The following is a 21,918-nucleotide window of genomic DNA, read 5'->3' as shown; positions in this document are numbered from 1 at the left end:
CCCTATTGATTCTGTTTCCCTGAAGAATCCAAATACAAAAGGCTATTAGCAAGAGTCCTCATGTATGCTTCAAATGCCAGTTTTGACATAATGAGCTGAAGAAATTACATTTCAAACGAACAACTCTCTGAAACACAACTCTCTTTACAAAAGAAGAGCAATTTCTGCTGTTTCCACTGCTGGGTGTGTTAATAGGGATAAAACTGAGACTTCTGAGAAGTTTAAAGACATTGAGACACGTTCCCAGCTGAGGTGCACCGGCTGTGTTGACAAGGGTCTCTGTGGATGGTGGGCAGGAAACCTCACAGCGTATAAATGGAGTTGGGGGTACAGGGACAGGGCAATGGGAGTGGGGGTGCGGGAAATCTTCACACCTTTTTTTTTTTTTTTTTTGAGACAGAGTCTCACTCTGTAGCGCAGGCTGGAGTACAGTGGCACAATCCTGGCTAACTGCAATCTCCACCTCCGAGGTTCAAGCAATTCTCCCTGCCTCAGCCTCTGGAGCAGCTGGGATTACAGGCACCTGACACCATGCCCGGCTAATGTTTGGATTTTTAGTAGAGATGGGATTTCGCCATGTAGGCCAAACTGGTCTGAAACTCCTGACCTCAGGTGATCTGCGGCCTCGGCCTCCCAAAGTGCTGGGATTACAGGCATGAGCCACCATGCCCAGCACATTTCTCAAATTAAAAGAACTCTTCCTTTACTAACTGTGCACCAGTCAGAAGCCAGGAAATTTAGGAACAGAGCCAATCAGCATTTTCCACATACCTTGAGATCCACAAGCCTGTCTGAACAGTGGGCTCACAGAACAGTGCAGTTCTGCCTCAGAGAGAGAGAACGTGAGAAAATGGGAAAATAAAGTGCATTCGAAGCCTAAAAAACCTAATCAAGTCTGGCTCTTCTTCTCTAAGTGTAGATTCTTTAACATGTCTTTTTAAATAATAGTCCATAAGGCTGGACACAGTGGCTCACGCCTGTAGTCCCTGCCACTTGGGAGGCTGAGGCAGAAGAATCACTTGAACCCAGTAGACAGAGGTTGCAGCAAGTCGAGATCTCGCCACCACACTCCAGCCTGGGTGACAGAGTGAGAGCCTGACTCAAAATAATAATAGTCCCTAAAAGTTGAATTTTTCCTGGGTGCCAGCCAAGCAATTCAAATTTGTGATCAAATGCAAAACATCTAAAACACCCTGCAAGGCACGTGCTGCTGGTATCCCTGTCTTACAACTGAGGAGACTGAGGCTCAGGGAAGTCGACTTACCCATAGCCATGTAGCTAATCAGTGGCAGAGCCAGGGTTTGAAGCAGGCAGTCCAGCGACCAGAAGACTTGCAGTGGGGCCTCCTTCCCACATGGGTGAGTGAAAGTGCCACACTACTACCCATGGTCTGAAATGTGCTGCGGAGATAGGCTGCATGGGGCTTGAGAGTATAGACTATGGAAGCAACTCAGGAAAATCACAGGGCATAGTGAGCACACATGACCCTTTAGAGGGCCGGGGGTGCTCCAGCTCAGACCTCCCCAATAGGTCGCCTTGAGCCATCCCTGGCATGCCCTGCTCTGTCACTCCCACTCACTTATACAAGAGCCCCACTCCACGTGACACCAGACTTCGCGGCCACTTGACTTCAGCACTAGAAAACTCTTTGCCCTCCCTCATCACACTTTCTGGAACATGTCACTTTGCACAGCTCACATTTTCATATTCCACACTGATCTGGACACACTTCTAATAAACCCTTTCTAAACTGTGACTCCCGCAGGAGGTGTGCTGGTTTGCAGCCAGCCCACAACCACTTCCTCCCTCCTTTTGGCATCTATATCCTCTGTGCCCTGGGTGAAGCCCCCTCCCACATGGGCCTGGCCACACCGCCAGTTCCAGGAGTGGACGTGAGCCTGGAGCCTGAGCCAATCCAGGTATTGCCATCCCCAGGCCATGGCAATGGCAGGGGAGCAGGGCAGTGGGGAGGGGAAGGCACGACCAACCTGAGCCAATGACCCTCTGCTGTGAAGGCTGGAACAGGGGAGGTGGGTGCCCCTCCCACTAGCCTTGAGGCCCAGATGACATAAGCCATCATGCCACCATCTAGAAACAGAAAATAAAGGCAATATGGTGGAGGGCAGATTGGAACGAGAGAGACCAAGTCCTAAATTGACTACTAAGCCAGCTCTCCTTAAAAACTACAAACTCTCTTTTTCACCAAAGCCAGCTGGGGCCGGGTTTTCTGTCACACATAACCTAGCAAACCTTAACTGCCTCGAGGTCTCAGGGAAGGCACTGCATGAAGGGAAACCACTACTGTAATCACAACACCTTCTTGGGGCTTTTTCCATTATTTTAATAGTTAGCCTTCCACATGTAAGTATAATTTTCCTATATCCTCAAGCCTGTTTAAGCCCCAGGACTCTGCCCCTTATAGAAACAATGAACCATACACACAGAAGCAGAGTGATTTTTTTGCTTAGGGCTACCTATGAGCAGGCTTTCAATGATGACAAACTTCCGGCGACCGCGCCTCCCAGAAGTGCCATGAGCCTGAGGTGAAGGCAGAGACTACATGGCTGTGATGAAGCTGAAGTTCCCCGGGTCCCTTTGCGGGCAGTGGGCCAACCGTGGGAACAGGACCCTCATCTTACCCAGAGACACACGCAGCTCAAGGACAAAGCGCCTGGTTCTAGAAAGAGCCCAGATTTGCAATCAGACTTGGGTTTGCAGCCTGGTGCCCCCACGTCCAGAGCCTGTCCCCTCAGCTGTGTACTGGGTGGTGTTGGGGGCCAGTGAGACGGCAGCCTATGAGGGCAGCCCAGCTGGCACTCCCCATCGAAAAAGGAACTTTGGGAAATAAAAAAGTGAAAAGACACTGCTGGCCCATCTTCCACAGCGGGAATCTTTCTTTTCTGAGACAGGCTGTTATTAACCAGGAGGCTTCAACCTGGTTGAGATGTAAAGTGGTCATTTTATTAATAAATAAATGTCCATACTGTCTTCACAGGAACAGGCAAGGCCAGATAATTTCTAGAAGAGATAAAGCACCGTTCCATCCAAACCAAAACTCATTTCTAACAAGAGAGAGGAGAGGTTCAAAACTACTTTAGTCTGAAATATAATCCTGAAGCCAGAGGGTTTGTTTACTCAACGGACTGTTCACCAGCTGCTCAGAAACAGGTTTCGTGTGAGTGCTCATACATCCCACTTATACAAACAAGGAGGCCGAGGGAGGACACCAGCCCCCAGCAGGCCACAGGGGGCGAGGCCTTCCTTCCTCGCCCTTCCCCACAAAGAAAACAAAACAGGACTAAACCCTTTAGACTCAATTCAGTTTTGAGTGTGACAGTCAGAGCCACCGACTCAAAGTGCAGACTGAGGTTCAGCGCTCAGCCCTGCAATTCCCTTGCTGGTGTGCTTCTGAGCAAGCCTCTCATCATGAACTCGAATTTCTTCATCCATTTCTACTTCCTAGCAGGTGTGGTCCAGATTCTGATGACAGAGCCTCTAACACCTCTTGTTCTACTTACTCCAAGGGGCCACAGGCTTTCTCACTTCTCCTGAGGCCATTCCAGGACATCCCAACCAGGCTGGGTTTTCTCCTTCTTCTGAATCCTGCAGCCCCTCTTCATAGGCACATCCCTGCCACTGGGCACCATCTACACATGACCTCCAGGCACATGGGCCCCTCCTGCGTCATCCACAGCACTGTGGATGTACCAGCAGGCACTGTGAGACGGCAACCCTGAGTGCCAGGTAATGCACATGTGATCTCATCACAGCCTCCAGCCAGTGAGGCAAGGAGAGCTCCCATTATCAAAGCAAGGAAACCAAGGCCAAAAGGCACTGAGTGACCTGCCCCAAGAAGCAAGCAGGGCTCAAATCCAGGTCCATCACACTCCACAACATGAGCCCTTCACACTCCAGCAAGAGGGTAGGAACTCACCTCGGACCTCTGGATGTGCCCCAACCCTATGACTCAGCACTCAACACACACTTCTCAGGACCCAGAGGTGCCCCTGCAAGTTCTTTTGGTTGCCAGCCAGCTCCTGTGATGACCAAAAGCAACCAAAACAAGCTTTTGTCAACAGAAGGAGGGCACGCTGTGCCTCTGACTAGGAAGTTTCAGTCTCATGAAGATTTCAAGCCATCTAAATTAATCTGCAAGCTTAGTGAAATGCAGTAAGATACCAACGAATTTCTGCTGAGGATCTATATGAGCTGATTCCAAAATTCATGGGGATGGGAGAAGCAGCAAGAATGGAATAGCCAGGAAAATTCTGTAAAGGAGTTAGATAGTAAAACCTGCTGTAAAACTACAATAACTGAACACAGTGTGATATGGTTTGAAACTGTGTCCCCATCCAAATCTCATGTTGAACTCTAATCCCCAGTGCTGGAAGTGGGGCCTGGTGGAAGGTGACTGGTTCATGGGGGTGGGCCTTCATTAATGATTTAGCACCATTCTCTTTGTGTTGTTCTTATGATAGTGAGTGAGTGCCTGAGAGATCTGGTGGTTTAAAAGTGGGTGATACCTCCCACCTTGCTCTTTGTCTTGCTCCTGCTCCCACCATGTGAGTGTCTACTCCCCCTTTGCCTTCCACCATGATTGGAAGCTTCCTGAGGCCTCCCCAGAAGCAGAAGCTGCCATGCTTCCTGTACAGCATGCAGAACCATTAGACAATTAAAACTCTTTTCTTTATAAATTACCCAGTCTCAGGTATTTCTTTATAGCAGTGCAAGAACAGATTAATACACAGTGGCTTCCCACATTAACAATCAGATGCTACAGCAGAATAGGAAGTCCAGAAATACACCCAAATGCACACTGGAATCTAGTATAGGATAAAGATGGCATTTCAAATGAGTGAGAAAAAGGTAATTCATTCAATACTTTGTTGATAACCACCCATATCTCATGCTTTATATCAGAATAGATTAGATGGATCAGACTTAAATGTAGAAAATAAAACCATAAAAGTACTAGAAGAAAACATGGGAGAACTCCAAAATCCATTTTTTAAAAAGGATGATAAATGTAAACACATAAAAATGTCTTAAAGTCAAGGCAAATAGGCCAGGAGCAGTGGCTCACACTTGCAATCCCAGCACTTTGGGAGGCCGAGGTGGGCAGATCACCTGAGGTCAGGAGTTCGAGACCAGCCCAGCTAACACGGTAAAACCCCATCTCTACTAAAAATACAAAAATTAGCCGGGCATGGTGGTGGGTGCCTGTAATCCCAGCTACTTTGGAGGCTGAGGCAAGAGAATTGCTTGAACACAGGAGGCAGAGGTTGCAGTGAGTGGAGACTGTGCCACTGCACACCAGCCTGGGTGACAGAGTGAGACTCCATCTCAAACAAACAAACAAACAAAAGTCAAAGTAAATGATATACTGGGAGAACTATTTCCAACTCATTACAAATTTTGGTTTTTGTTTTTTGGTTTTTGGTGGGTTTTTTAAGACAGAGTGTCACTCTGTTACCCAGGCAGGAGTACAGTGGCACGATTTTGGCTCACTGCAACCTCTGCCTCCAAGGTTAAAGTGATTCTCCTGCCTCAGCCTCCCAAGTAGCTGGGATTACAGGCACGCACCATCACACTCAGCTAAGTTTTGTATTTTTAGTAGAGATGGGGTTTCACCATGTTGTCCAGGCTGGTTTTGACTCCAGACCTCAAGTGATCCACCCACCTCAGCCTCCCAAAGTGCTGGGATTACAGGCATGAGCCACGGCACCTGGCTAACTCACTATAAATGTTTTAAAATTTAATCTCCTTAATATATATATAGTCCCTACAAACCAATAAAAAAGATAAATAATCTAATTGAAAAATTGGTAAAGAACATAACACAGGCAGTTCACACACACACAGACACATACACACAAACCCAAATGGTTCCACATTCTTAACTATGAAAAAATGTCCAATCTCACTTTCAATAAGAGAAATGTAATTTTGATCTTCACAGAGATTCAGTTTTTCACCTATTAATTTAGCAAAAATAGAACTGTCTGAAAACACACTGTTGGCAAGGATGTAGAGAAACACTCATTACTTGTTTGTGGACATGGAAATTGTTACAACACATACAGAGAGCAGTGTGACAATATCCATCAGTTACAAAAGATATAGCCCTTAACCAGCAATTCCATTTCTAGGAATTTGTCCTATAGGGCGGGAAGTCAGGGACCCTGAACAGAGGGACGGCTGAAGCCATGGCAGAAGAACATAAATTGTGAAGATTTCATGGACATTTATTAGTTCCCCAAATTAATACTTTTATAATTTCTGACGCCTGTCTTTACTGCAATCTCTAAACATAAATTGTGAAGATTTCATGGACACTTATCACTTCCCCAATCAACACCCTTGTGATTTCCTATGCCTGTCTTTACTTTAATCTCCTAATCCCATCACCTTCGTAAGCTGAGGAGGATGTATGTCGCCTCAGGACCCTGTGATGATTGTGTTAACTACACAAATTGTTTGTAGAGCATGTGTGTTTGAACAATATGAAATCTGAGCACCTTGAAAAAAGAACAGGACAACAGCAATGTTCGGGGAACAAGGGAGATAACCTTAAACTCTAACTGCTGGTGAGCCGGGTGGCACAGAGCCATATTTCTCTTCTTTCAAAAGCAAATAGGAGAAATATCGCTGAATTCTTTTTCTCAGCAAGGGACATCCCTGAGAAACGGAATGCGTCCCTGAGGGGAGGCCTCTGAAATGGCCACTTTGGGGGGTGGCTGTCTTTTATGGTCGAAGCCAAAGGGATGAAATAAGCCTCGGTCTCCTATAGCACTCCCAGGCTTATTAGGACGAGGAAATTCCCACCTAATAAATTTTGGTCAGACTGGTTGTCTGCTCTCCAACCCTGTCTCCTGATAAGATGTTATCAAAGACAATGCGTGCCCAAAACTTCATTAGCAATTTTAATTTTGCCCCGTCATCCTGTGGTCCTGTGATCTCACCCGGCCTCCATTTGCTTTGTGATATTTTATTACCTTGCGAAGCATGTGATCTCTGTGACCCACACCCTATTCTTACACTCCCTTCCCTTTTGAAAATCGCTAATAAAAACTTGCTGGTTTTATGGCTCAGGGAGCATCACGGAACCTGCTGACATGTGATGTCTCCCCCAGACACCCAGCTTTAAAATCTCTCTCTTTTGTACTCTTTCCCTTTATTTCTCAGACCAGCTGATGCTTAGGGAAATAGAAAAGAACCCACTTTGAATATCGGGGGTGGGGTTTCCCCCGATAGTCCTACAGGTATGTTTCCACATGTGTGAAATGACACCTACATGTCCATTAACAGGAGATTGATTAAACAAATTATGTTACATCCATATAATGAACACTAAGCACCTATACAAACGAATGAAGAGCTTTTTATAGCCTGACAAGGAATAACCATCCAGACACACAAGATATTTTTATAAAGCAAGATGACAAGCATAGTGTATGTGTAAGAGATAGAAAAGATATCCACATGCAAAAGAATAAAGTTGGACCCCTACAAATCATGTAAAAAAATTAACTCACACCATATACAAAAACTACCTCAAAATGGAGTTTCCATAAAAGTATGTAAGACTTATATGTAAGAGCTAAATTTATAGAAAAAAATAGCATAGGCCGGGTGCAGTGGCTCAAACCTGTAATCCCAGCACTTTGGGAGGCCAAGATGGGCGGATCACGAGGTCAGGAGATCGAGACCATCTTGGCTAACACAGTGAAACCCCGTCTCCACTAAAAAATACAAAAAACTAGCTGGGCGAGGTGGCGGGCGCCTGTAGTCCCAGCTACTCGGGAGGCTGAGGCAGGAGAATGGTGTAAACCTGGGAGGCAGAGCTTGCAGTGAGCTGAGATCCGGCCACTGCACTCCAGCCTGGGCGACAGAGCCAGACTCCGTCTCAAAAAAAAAAAAAAGAAAAAAATAGCATAAACCTTTGTGACACTGGATTAGACAATGGCTTATTAAATATGACACCAGAAGCAAAAGCAACAAAGGAAAAACTACATAAATTGGACTCATCAAAATTTAAAACTTTTGTGCTTCAAAAGATATAATCAAGAAAGTGAAAAGACACCCCCATAGAATGGGAGGAATCACTTGCAAACTATACATCTGATCAAAGTATTTGTATGTAGAATATATAAAGAACTCTTACCCATCAATAATAAAAAGACAAATAACCCAATGTAAAATGAGCAAAAGAACTGAATAGACAGTTCTTGAAAGAAGATTTACAAATGCACAATACACAAATGCAAACAAGGTCAACATCACTAGCCATCAGTGAATTGCAAATTAAACCACAACAAGATACCACTTTACACCCCCTAGGATGGCTATAAGCAAAAAGACAGACAATAACAAATGTTGGTGAGGATATAAGAAATCATAACCCTTATACACTTCTAGTGAGATGTAAACTAGTACAGTAATTTGGAAAACCATTTGGCAGTTTGTCAAAAGGTTAAACATGGAGTTATCACATGACCCAGAAATTCCACTCCTAGGTATATTCCCAAGAGCCATCAAAATATATGTCCACACAAAAACTCATACACTTGTTCAGAGCAGCACTATTCACAATAGCCCCAAAAAGGAAATAACTTAAATATCTGATATGGTTTGGCTGTGTCCCCACCCAAAGCTCATCCTGAATTATAGTTTCCATAATCCCCATGTGTTGTGAGAGGGACCTTGTGGGAGGTGATTAGATTATGGGGGTGGTTCCCCCATGCTGTTCCCATGATAGTGAGTTCGCATGAGATTTGATGGTTTTATAAGGGGATTTTCCCCACTCCGCTCTACACTTCTCTCTCCTGCCGCCATGAGAGGACATGTTTGCTTCCCCTTCTGCCATGATTATAAGTTTCCTGAGGCCTCCCCTGCCATGTAGAACTGTGAGGCAATCAAACCTCTTTCCTTCTTAAATTACCCAGTCTCAGGCAGTTCTTTATAGCAGCCCCTGAGAACAGGCTAGTACAATATCTATCTATTGATGGATGGGTAAATAAAAGATGGTATACCCATTCGACGGAATACTATATGGCAATAAAAAGAAATGATACATGCTACACATAGATGAACCCTGAAAACATTATACTAAATAAAAGAAGCCATTCACAAAAGACCACACATTGTATGGCCCCATGTATATGAAAGACCAGAATAGGGAAATCTATACACATAAAGAAAATTCAGAGATGCATAGGGATTAACTACTATGGATTCACGGTTTCAGTCTGGAGTGATGAATGTATTCTAAAATTGATTTCAGTGATAGATGCACAACTTTGCAAATATACTAAAAACCATTGAGTTGGACACTTTATTTTTTTTAGGGAGATGGGGTCTGGCTATGTTGACCAGGCTGGTCCAAACTCCTGGCATCAAGCAATCCTCCCATCTTGGCCCCCAAAGTGCTAGGATTATAGGCATGAGCCACCATGCCTGGCTGGGTTGGACACTTTAAATGACTGAATATGGTGTATAAGTTATATCTCACTAAAGTCATTATAAGAAATAGGGAAGGAATGTGTGTGTGTGTGTGTGTGTGTGTGTGTGTGTGTGTGTGTATGTATGTATATATTACTTTCACTTGCTTCTACATTTATAAAATCTCCCTGGAAAGATTTGACAAGAAATTGACAACATAAAGTGAAGAAAATTGTGTGGCTAAAGAGTAGAATGCTTTTTGCTATATCCTCTTTTGTTCTTTGTGAATTTTGAACCATGTGAACATATGACCTATTTTAAAACCAGTAAATAAATAAAATTCAATATAAATGATTAAAATAAATTTGAAATGGACTAAGTCAATGTCAGCTGCCCCTCTGGCAGGCGACCCTTTCCCCAGAGCCCACCCATGGCCACCTCCGTGTGGCTTTACCCGGCTCTACTGGTGACTTCAGAACCCAAACTCAGTGACTCAAACCTTTCCTCCACCTTGGCTGTTTCCATTTTTAAGCCCACTGAAGTAGTTCTGTAGCCCAAGGACCAGCATTCTGCCAAAACTATATTACTTGTCAACAAACAGCAAATGTGAACTCTGACATTTGGAAAAAGCAATCAAGAAAATGAAAATGGATCGTGGGAGAGGAAGACTGAAGCACATAGGTGCTGCCAGTGTAGACAGGAGGACTGGCTGAGCCAGGCGGTCGCTCTGATGCTCTGAGGACACAGACCTGCCTCACTTTTACCCTCTGAGCTCTACGCTGTACCTCCTCCTCAGGACACAAGAAGTAACAGAGCTTCCCTTAGAAAACCAGCTACACTTGAAGAAATGAAGAACATGACTCAGAACCCACTCTTCAGCCCTAGCCTCTGCCCCACCCTCTAAGGAAGCAGGTGTTGGAGTCCCCTGGACAATCAACAGGCTAGCCAGGGTCTTGCCACCATGGCCTGCCACCAAAATACATTCCCAATAACCAGCCTACCTCCCTTTCTGCCCTGGGCACAGCCCTCTGAGTGCCACCCGACACCTTCCACCTAGAGCATTTTTGACAAGCCACTGAGAGGCAAACACCAGTGTGATAGAAATCTCATCTTATTCCACTGCAGATGGGCCACTTCAGACAAACAATAAGTCACACGAGGCAAAAGTATTTTCCTATAGTGCAGCAAGAGCCTCCAGATCTCCAGCAGCCAAGCTCCAACACAATCCAGCTCCGGCAGATCCCTCCCCAACACAGAGGCTGGGGAGACCTTGGATGCACCCTCACCTCACCCCTGTCCTGGGGCACCCCCTCCCACCACACTGTAGCCCCTCTGTTCCAGCACCCAGCACCCAGCACCCAGTCAAGCACCATGGCTCAACATACCAGGTCAATAACTCAAATGCCCCAAGGCCTTGTAGACAAAAGAAACCAGAGCAGCAGGATTGCTGAGACCTAAACAAGGGAACAAACAACAGTGACAAGTGGTGGACAATGCTCTGTCTTCAAGTCAAAAAGGCACAAATAGCGAGACCCTGCCCAGCCTAGGTGGAGTGGCAGCCACCCAGTTCCTGTCCGGCTGCCCCTGGAACAGAGGTCTTGCACTTCCACGTATCCCCTTCTGTCAAAAGCAGCAAGAAATCTAGATTTTTATATAAAGGCTCCTAACTTGTAAGTGTTCTCAACTATCTTAGTTTTTAAAACACCATGCAGACCAAAAAACAAAACAAATGTCTGTGGGCCAGATTTTTCGGCCCCAGGCCATCAGTTTACCATCTCTGACTTGGTTCCCTGACCATGGTTCATTAGGTCCTATGTGCCAAGCATGAGTGATATTTAGTAATTTGGCTCAAAATCATGAGACCAGAGAGATGTAATGATATGCATGTTCCACCAAATCCTTCCTCATCTCTGTTCACCAACAGTTCAACCATGACTAAGGAGTGTTGACCTTTATTTATATAACCTAGCTGTTTCCTCTCCCTCCTGGGTACCATCCCATTGGGGTTAGTTAACCAAGTGTTAGCACTGTTGATTGACCCCAGGATGGGCATGCAGCGCACTGCACAGATTGTGCCCCTGGGGGCTTATGCTTCATAGAGGATCATCCAGCATGGTCCAGACAAGCCTGAAGAGCTCAATGACAAGTCTTCAGGTTTTCTTCATTACAGTAAAGTGTTTACCCTCCATCTGCTCCCCACCTTGTTTCTCTTTTCCTCTCTCAGTCCCTGAGAGACAGATCCAATGCTTACTCTTCCAAGACAAAAGCAGTACGCATTAAATCTGGCAACAGCAAATGCCCCAAGACCTGTTCCTCCAGCTCTCGGGTGTGTTTGCAAAGGGTTGGTTCTGCTTTGCTTTTATATAAGGTGCCAGGGGAGGGAAGTGAGGTTTAAAGCAGAGAAGGTAGCCTCTAGGGGCAGCTCCATGGAGTCAAGGACAGTGACAAGATGACTCAGAGGGGCCCTTGGTGGACCCAGGGGACCTGACCACCACCTGGAAACTCTGAGGTCACAGTACTTTGGGACACATGTCATAAGGGGCCCTTTCAGTACCACTTATCCCTGCAGCCTAGGTAGGGGAGGCGTGGGAATGTCAGTCCTCACCACCCACTCCTTCTAGGCAGATGCTCCCAGTGCCCCCTCCATCCAGCCCCAAGACCCAGTTGCATGGCTGGAGTTTTCATGAGTAAGTTTCACCTGTGAGTCCTCTTCTTCCTCACCAAACCTACACCCTTCCCTTTCTGGCCACGTCCTTCACAATGCCCCTCTTCTCTGGGCCCTTTAGGACAGTCTAACACGTTCCTCTTTCTCCTCTTCATCCACTCAGGCCTCCAGTCCTCCCACATGGTCCTTCCAGCACCTTCCACAGGTCTCCTCAGCCATCCTGCACCCCCCACACCAGCCACGTAACTATTCATGCATTCTTGGTAAATCCTTGGTACAGTCTAATCTGGACCAACATTTCTACAGAAGCCCTGTGATTACTTCACTCCTGTGTTCAAATCCTCCATTTGCTCCTCTCACCCACTACAAATCCCCAAATCCTCCAGCTAGAATTGACTTCCAAAATCCAGCTGCAATGGGAAGGGTGAGCCAGACTCCTCCCCTCCCCTAGCTGCTCATCCTCGGGCAAGACACTTCACCACTTGAGCCTTGGTTTTCTCATCTGTGAAATGGGGATGATAAACCAAAATTAAAATTCTAAGCCCCCTGACCACCTGAATGAAACCGTCCTCTCAGGAAGGCTACTGATGGCAATGAACCCGTCCTCTCAGGAAGGCTACTGATGGCAAAGGGAGAGGAAGTAGCTAGGTTATACTGAATCTCAGCAGTGCCAAAGCTAACCTGAAAAACTAATTCTGGCCATGATGGGAAGGGTAGGGGGCTGGACATACCTGATTCTACCCTCCTCCCCTTTGGAATTATTGATAGATCCTTTAAGTCTGACAAGAAACATTTATAATCTATTTTCTCCAAAACCTGCTACCTGGAGGCTTCACCTGCATAATAAAATCTTGGTCTCCACAACCACTTATCTTAACCCAGACATTTCTAAGTCTTTAGACAATAACTTAACTCTTCCAACCAATTGTCAATCAGAAAATCTTTGAATCCACCTATGGCTTGGAAGCCGTCCCCACTTCCAGTTGTCCTGCCTTTTCTGGACCAAACCAATGTACATCTTACGTGTATTTGATGTCTCATGTCTCCCTAATATGTATAAAACTAAGCTGTACCCCAACCACCTTGGGCACATATTCTCAGGATCTCCTGAGGGCTGAGTCATGGGCCAGTGGCCACTCATATTTGGCTCAGAATAAATCTCTTTAAATATTTTACAGAGCTTGACTCTTTTTGTTGACAGGACTGACCTATGCACCACTCATAGGCACGAGGAAAACATATAAAATTACAGAGTCCATTACACAGTAAGGGCTTAATAAATATTAGTTGCCATTATTGTCATCATCATCACATATTTCCAAGTGATCATTTTTCACAAACCCTACCCTCGGCAAAGCTTGCTTCACCCATCTGGTCCTGGAAGAACCTCTTCTTCCTCCCATCCTGCCAAGTGCTAATAGTCCTCCTCCCCCACCATGCCTTCCCAGACCATTCTGGTCCCTGACCAAAGCCACTGTACCCATCCTTTCTCAGTTTACCTAGCACTGCTTTTAATACATGGCTCCCCTGTGGGACTGGATGACTCCTTATCTGCCAAGTAGAATCATTTAAGGCATAAGTCAAAAATAAAATTCTAAGCCCCCCAGCCAGTTGAACAGACCTGGCTGTTCAAACCTGAAAAACTAAATTCCAGGCCTAGACAAGAAGGAAGGTCAGACATGCTGCATTATACCCCTCCCTTTTGGAGTTTAGGCACAAATGACCAGCATCAATAATGAAATAGAGATCATAAGACTGGCAAAACAAGGCTCTTTGTGGCAATAAGATACCAAATTCCAACCTGATTCTGTATAGCATCACATGACAGATAGCAGGCCCTGAAGGAAATGAAATTTTATCCAAAAATATCTGTGACATAGTTTGAAATGGCCCTGCAAAGCCATCTTTTATGGGGAAATTTTTGCATCTGTAGAGAATCTTCATTAATGCAGCTAGGCCTTTGGTGGATCTAGGAGAGATTAACTAAAAATATGACACCTTTTAAGGTCTGAAAAGAGACATTTACCATCTATTCTCTCTGAAGCCTGCTACCTAGAGGCTTCATCTACATAACAAGAACCTTGGTCTCCACAACCCCCCTTATCTGAACTCAAGCATTTCTTTCTATTGACTTCAAGTCTTTAGACAAAGCTTAACTTTCAACCAACTGCCAATCAAAACCTCTTTGAATCTGCCTATGGCCTATAGGCTTATAGGCCCCACTTCAAGATGCCCTACCTTTCCAGGCTGAACCAAAGTAAACCGTCCATATATTGATTCATGTCTTTGCCTGTAACTTCTATCTCCCTAAAATGTATAAAACCAGGCTGAAACCTGATCACCTCAAGCCCACGTTCTCAGGACCTCTTGATATTGTTCCCCAAGCCAATACGGTCACTCATATAGAGTTTGGGTTTTTTGTCAACAAAGGGCATTATCCTATCCCCTAGATTGAGCTGGATGGTCCTTGACCTCTGATGTGTCCCATGGTACCCCTATGTTCACAGTGGGTGCTAATTAAACACCCTGGGAAGAACACTGTCTACTCAGCCATGTTTTCTCCTAGGTGCTGGGTTCAGTGTTGGGGAGACCTGGCTGGACAGGGCCAAACTCAGCCTACCACATCTTGGAGGCCCAGAAAGGGCCAAGCTGAGCATCTAAGCCCCTAGACTTAAGTCCTATTTTTCCTACAAACTCACTCAGTGACCTCAAGCAACCCTCCCCACTCTGGGCCTCAGTTTTCTCATCTATACAATGAGTGTAGAGCAGTAGGTAGAAGGAGCTCTGAATGCAAAGAAACCCCTACCTGAGAGGCAGGGGTCTGGAAGGGCTCTGCCAGGTCTGCAAGAGCCCTGCCCAAGCACTTTGCCATGGCCCCTCCTCTGTGCCACACCTGCCCATGAGAAAGAGTTTCCTCCTCCCTGCACTCTCAGGAAAATAAATAGCAAGTCTAGATTCCTGGCAGATTGCCCTTAGATTAATTATAATTTATTTTTTAAGTGAAACCATAATAATATGATGTTAAATTCACGGTTCCAGGATTTCCCTTAACAAATGGTTAGACCCAAAACCTCAGCCATAAAACTAAAGTACTAACACAACCCATGAAGCCTTCTTTGCTTAAATCCAGGGGCATTTCCCTCTCTTGACACTCGCCCTACAGGATGCTCTACAGATACTGACATTGGAGTTCCCCTAATCCCCACTGCTTACCCCTAGATGTGCCTGGTGTCTCAAGAAGAACCTGCATTTGCAAAGACACCCATACGCAAAGCCTACATGGTCATGAAAGTCTATGGGTAATGCCAAATAAGTCAGAAGGCTCAGGCTTAAATTAAAGAGGGATTTTCTTCCCTTTCCAATTTGATAGAAGGAATCCACGTCAGGTGCCAGGTCCTCACAGGCCTGTTAATGGGGGCAGCCATGAGGCAGCTCCTTTATCAGGGAATTGAGTAGTCAAGGAGGCTCACTTAGGCGAAAGAGTCAGCAATTTCATTTGAAAGAGCCTCAGAAACAGATGCACCTGCCTGATAATTGTGGTCATATGGCTGCATCCTCATTTATGGACAGAAACAAGACCAAAAGGGTGGGTGTAAATTACATCTGTTTTCAGAATCGCATTTTTCAATTCAACAGGACACTTGGCTGCTTAAAGGAGAGCCAGAGACTTAGTTGACACACTCTCATTCTAAACATCCAATAGCCCTTGGAAGCATGTACTCTAATTAATGATGAGAAATGGCGCCCAGAAAGGTTCAATAAACTGCCCATATCAGACAACCAGCAGGCCTTGAAGCTGAGATTCTCAGCATCTCTCAACCCTGGCACCCTTGAAATTCGGGGCTGGATAATTCTTTGGGTGGGGGTGGAGGTGCTGTTCTGTGTACTGTAGTATGTTTAGCAGCATCTTGGCCTCTACCCATTAGATGCCAGTAGTAAATTCTCCCTATCCCTACAGCCGCTCCCCACCCTGACAACCAAAAACGTCTCCAGATATGACCAAATAACACCAGGGGGCAAAATCCTCCCCAGTTTAGAACCATTTGAGCGATCTTGTTCTCTCCCTATACCATGATGTTTTGGAGAATTGAATCAAGGGCTTGCTCTCTACTCTCTTATTTAAAGAATCTGGATTTTGGCTGTATCCAATTTGCTTAACACTTCTTCACTGTGGCATATAATATCAAACATGAAACAAGATGAACATTTGTCACTTCTATAGTTTTTTTCCTTCAATTCAAAGCCTTGGGCAAGCAATGAGAAATGACTGGCTGATGCTAAACAAGTCCCACATCCTTTCTCAAATCTGAAAATGGGGCTGGACCTTCTAACCATGGCTCCACCCAAAATTCCAATTTATTAAAATAACATTGATATACTGTTAAGTAATAAGCAATGACAAAAAAAAATTTTTAATGGTAACTTTCCCTAAATGCTAAAAGTATTAAGCTTTTATATTTTCTTTTAAATAACTGTTGTTATTACAAATGTAAATACACACACAACAAAAAATTTAGGAAATACAAGATACGTAGGACAGTTCTCGTCCTTTTCAAAGACCAGGCTTAGTAAAATTAACTAAGCATCTGTGGTTCCAATGTCTTCAGGGCATGGCAGTATGCACCTTTTCCACTGACAGCTGGGCAATGTCAGACCGTTTAGAATTCAACCTCCCAATCCCTCGGGAAGCACCAAAAAGAACCCTCCTTTCAGATAAGAGGATTTTACAGAGATTTTGAAATAAGAAGTGGCTGGGCATGCAGCCAACAGAGATCTGGGAGAAGTGGAGCCTGCATTGTGGAGATGGAAGACTCTCCAAGACTGGGAAAGGATCCCCAGGATGAAAGGAACATTGTGGTTTCAAGGTGGCAGGGTTTTCCTGATTTGCCCCCACTCTGCTCATGAGACACCAGAGCATAAAGTCAGATTCCTTCCAGAACTCAGACAATAAAGTGTTCTGAGTGAATGTAGGTGCCAAAAGGTACTGATACCAGCAGTCCTTGGCTTATGTGTGTTGTCCTGAATCCATGCAACATCACCAGATGTTTCCCAATATCAAAAAATCAGGAGAAACACAGCTTTCTACTTCCTAGAGACGGCCTCTTTGCTGATTCCCTTTCAGCTCCCATAAACCTGCCAAGTAGCAGACCCAGGGGGTCCACCACACCAGGTGCCTACAGGACTGCTCTCACACATGCGAAGGTACCTGGCAGAGGGCCCTCAGTCTCCAACCAGCTTTCCCTCCTTCTGATTTTGTCTCCTGTCTAAAAACGGTTTGCCTTAATGATGAAATACATTTTAAAAGGTGGACATGATTCTATAGATGGGGAAATCAGATTGATTAAGGAGAACATTTGGAAGAGACAGAAGCTCAACTTTGGTAGAAAATGAAGAAATACAAAACGAAACAATTAATACCAAATTATACCCATCAGATTGGAAAGCATTAGAAAGTCAGACAATATTAAGTGTTGGATATGATGTGAGAATCTGAGAACCCTCAGGCTCTGTAGATGGAAACCTACACTGGTGTCTACTCAAGGAAATCGAGAATGAGCACCCCAGGATCCAGAAGCCCCATTCCCAGGTGTACACCCCAGATGCTCTCATACTGGTCCTTAGAAAGACACATCCAAGAATGCAGCCAGGAGGTGAGTATACACATAGGGATACTCAGCATACACGCATCATAACTACATGCTTCTGGATTGTAAAAGAATTCAAACTATGCAGAAACGTATCATGAATAATAAAAAAATTATAATCATCCACAATCACACAGATTTATTTGCACATTCATCTATACATGTTTATAATTTATTTAAATGAGCTGATACTATACATGTCACTTTGTGACCTGTTTCACACTCAAAAATATATAGCAAGTATTATCTCAATGTCATCATTTTTAACAGCTACATAATATTCTGCCATAAAGATTACCATAATATGCTTAACCAATGCCCCATTGTTGGATACTTAGATTATTTAAACCTTTTCACTGTCAAACAGAACTTCTCTGAATATCATTGCAGTTGCATCTTGGCTTTCTCTTCTAATCATTAACATTAGAAGCAAAGAATATACAGTGCAGTGGAAAATGTACATACTTTAAGAATGGAATCACTTGATTAAAAGTATACATCTTTTTCATTAAAATACATATTCTTTGCTTCTAATTTCCTTGGATCCAAATTTTTTCTGTTGTCTGGTAAGGTGACTCCTTCAACAAAAACAGACAAATAGGCTAGGACTGCCATTTTATAACCAATCATACTTACTACACTCCCTTTTATCTACACCGTACAAATTCCTACCTCACAGGTATCCAGCATCAATCATGCAGCTAGTCTGGCACATTTTGAGAGACATCAGCAATGTAAAATCCTTGAGAGCTCAACATTCTTTTGCTAAAAATATCTTTATTAAATGCCAGCTTGTGCCTGGAACCACACTAGGTATTAGGGAAACACAGAAGATTAATGCCTAGTCCTGCTCAGAAGAAGTTCAGTGACACTTGACTCTGAAGAGATGCAATTCAAAAATCGAGTGTGCTTTGGAAGCACAGAGGGGCCCTAGCTGCGGAGGCTTCTCAGAGGAGGCAATGGCAATGAGGTCAAACAGCACCGAACTGACCATACAGTCTTAGTGACAGAGGGGACTCCAGGCAGAGGGTTAGAGTGGGACAAGATGCTCAGGCCACGCAATGCCTCCGGAGAACCCCCGGAAGTCCAGCAAAGCAGGAGGCGCACTGAGCAGAGCCGAGATGGGGGCTCAAGAGGGAAGCAGCACCCTGGTCTAAAGAGTCAGCCTTGCCCACACATTATGCAGTTTGTATGCAGGGAGAATTGGCAGGGAGGGGTGGAAGAAGGATGAGACAGGCATTCCTGCAGACGAGAGAGGATGGACTGGAGAAGGACAAGGTTGGAGGCAGGAACCCCAGCTGAAGAGATATTATTGCAATTCAGGACTGACAAGGTAGAAACAGTGGCAGGTGGAGAAGCTTCACCAGGGAAGTTGGTGTGGGCAGAGGTGAGACAGTCTCTAGGAGACTCAGGTGGTGGAATTTCCAGGACTCAGTGCCTGCATGCTAAGGAGTTGCAGAGGGAGAAAGGAAGGAGGGCCCCCAGCTAGCACAGCAGGCATTTGGTGAACTGACTAACCAAGGTTACAGGGGAGCTTGGGACAAGGGAAAGGCCACAGTACTGATCGAATAGCACAGATGAGGTGCTGGCCTTGCCTTGGCTACACAGACTTGCAGAGTGTTCTAGAATCTAGCAATGACCTATTCCACTTCCTGGGATACAACTTTCTCATCTGCAAAGAAACACATGGGCACTGTGCAACATCAGGGCCCTTCCAAGCTGTAAAATGTTACAAAGTCCCCTCTAGATCAGAATCCGGGGTGGCAGCTGTCCACCTGAAAACTCACCCTAATAAGATTGCCTTCCTGGGAAGACACAGATCATGTCCATAACCAGCTTCTCCTATGAAGTCGTAAACTTCTTTCAACACTCCACACCCAAGCCACTAAAGATCCATCTCTTCCAGGCCAGAGTGCTGGCTTACCCACTCCAACATGAGGTTCACACCCCTCACATCTGGGTGCATGCTGCCTTCTTTTCTCCCCTACTCCTGAGTAATAAACAGCAGACTAGCAAAATAGTTCAAATACCTTCTAAAAAAAATACACAGCCTTGTGGACTCCATGGCCTATTTTGAGCTAAATGTTTCAAACCTCCAGACTCAGAGCTGCTCTAGGCATTAACCTTCACTCCAACTGAACAATCAGGAAGTACGTAAATGACAATGGCACCTCTGCTGGATGGCAGGCCCGCATCAGGCATGGAGACACAAAGATGAACTGGACTTCCCAACCTCCAGGGTTCTCTGCTGAGTGCAGAAGCCAGTATGGCACGGTTGGACTGAAGGATGCACAGATTAGGGATGAAGAGGTCAGAAAATAGTGACCTCATTCAAATGTCCGGGAAAACTATACAGAGGAAGGAGGATGGGAGCTGGGCCTTGGTGGCTGCATGCACTTGTAGAATATAGTTAGGCTAGAAGTGGGAAACCACAGAGCATAAGGAGCAAGTGACAAGGGACTAGGCTCAGAAGCGCTAGTTGATGTCTGCATTGTGGACTGGGGCCAGCTTGCAAGGGCCCCAAATGCCACATCCAGGTATTGTCATACCTAGGTAGGTGCCACAGGGAGCTGCTAGAGTTTGTAAATAGAGGATTGAGGCCAGGGGGTAGAGTGGGAAGAAGACAGGAGTATTTCAACCCAGAGTACATCAAGGAGACCAGCAGAGTGAGGAACGATGTGGCCTGAGACAAGGCAGGGAATGGTGGGGTGAGCGTGGGACCGTACTTCCCCTTTCTCCATTTTCTCAGACCACTGGCATCTAATTCTACATAGAAGGAAACACCTGGACCCAAAGTCACACACAACTGACAGCAAAGCTCAATACATAGACAGCTCCCAACTCTGCCCTTTCCTGGTGTGGTTTCTGCTCCTGCACTGAAAATGCTTCCCAGGAGAGCAAGCCCTGAAGCCCAACTTCCACAGCTGATCAAACACCAAAGCACAGTGTGTAGGCTTGGAAGCAGAGGGAGGCAGCATTGAACAGCTGACACACACACCCAGACTTCCAGGCGGGCGGGCCTCAGTAACAGGACAGGTTTGGTTCATTTCCTGCAAAAACAGGATTTCCCAGGCATTAAAGGAAATGTCCTTGCATTCCTCTTACCCCTGTCCACCAGGATGGACAGGGATCAAGGACCTGGGACATCCTTCCTAATTTACCAAACATTTTATCCCTGAACGTGAGCAACCTACAAAAGGCTCTCCAATATCCCTCGTGCCCCTGTGAATGTTCATCTAATGCAACTTAGGCAGGAGCCTAGGAAAGTCGTCTGCGTACCCCACCAACAGAAAGTAAGGGAGGCCACCAAGGGTCACCAAGAATCCTGAAGCCCAGCTCCAACCCCTGGTGCAAAACACCCCTCCAGTGTAATCCTGGAGGCAATTCTCCCACCCCCCACGCTAGAAACTGCTGCTTTCAGTAGCAAAAAAAGAAGAAGAAGAAAGGAGAAGGAGAAGGAGAAGAAGAAAGAAGAAAGAGAAAGAAAGGGTAGGCGCGGCGTGAGGGAGCTGCAGATGGTAGAAGGGAGAAGGAGTAGCGAGATTAAAGTTACACAGGTCCGGGTTCATATTCTACCTCCACCACTGAGTTTACTTAGATAAGCCATTTTGCCTCTCTGAAAATGTTTTCCTCATCTGTGAAATGATTATAAAAATAAATTATGGAAAAAGCTGTCAGAATTCGGAGCACTATTGTTAGTGTTCAGCATTAGCAGAAAGCCAACAAATGGAACCAAATATTTATTTTATATATATAGTTAAAGAGAGGAAAGAAAATTCCTAAAACGTGTACCAGGAAAATCCAGACGAGCACACCCCGGCCCCCCACCCACCCTCCCGGGCAGGGCAGTAGGCACAGGTCTGGCTGGGACGCACCAGGGCACCTGTGCGTGCAGGTGAGGCGGGTGCGCGGCCACAGCGGGTTGGCGATGCCTCCCTGTCGGACGGCGGGGGAAGGAAGAGGGCGGGAGGCCCACCTGAAGACTCGCAGCAGCAGGCAGGCGATGAGGAGGGTGGTGAAGGCGAACGCCACGATCACGGCCGCCTTGAGGGTGGGTAGGTCGCGGAGGAGGGTGGAAATGCGGGTCACCAAGGCGTCGCCGCTGCTGTTGGAGCTGCCGCTGCCGCCCGCCGCCCCAGACCCAATCCGGGTGGTGTTCCCGGGCCC

General features: G+C 45.7%; 1 protein-coding gene across 1 annotated transcript in view; it reads right to left on the bottom strand.

Annotated features, from left to right (window-relative positions):
* The window catches only part of FAM174B (family with sequence similarity 174, member B), a gene marked incomplete at its 5' end in the record, with an annotated part of 37,017 nt that extends 15,099 nt beyond the window's left edge, over positions 1-21,918 (bottom strand). The window contains one exon of the mRNA XM_011958231.1: positions 21,728-21,918. Coding sequence (XP_011813621.1) covers positions 21,728-21,918 — 191 coding nt within the window. The remainder of the gene's footprint in view (positions 1-21,727) is intronic.

Source organism: Colobus angolensis, unplaced genomic scaffold (genome assembly GCF_000951035.1).
Source record: "Colobus angolensis palliatus isolate OR3802 unplaced genomic scaffold, Cang.pa_1.0 Scaffold112, whole genome shotgun sequence".
NCBI classification, from domain to species: domain Eukaryota; kingdom Metazoa; phylum Chordata; class Mammalia; order Primates; family Cercopithecidae; genus Colobus; species Colobus angolensis.
Note: the sequence above shows the minus strand (reverse complement) of the source record. Positions and strands in the feature narration are given on the sequence as shown.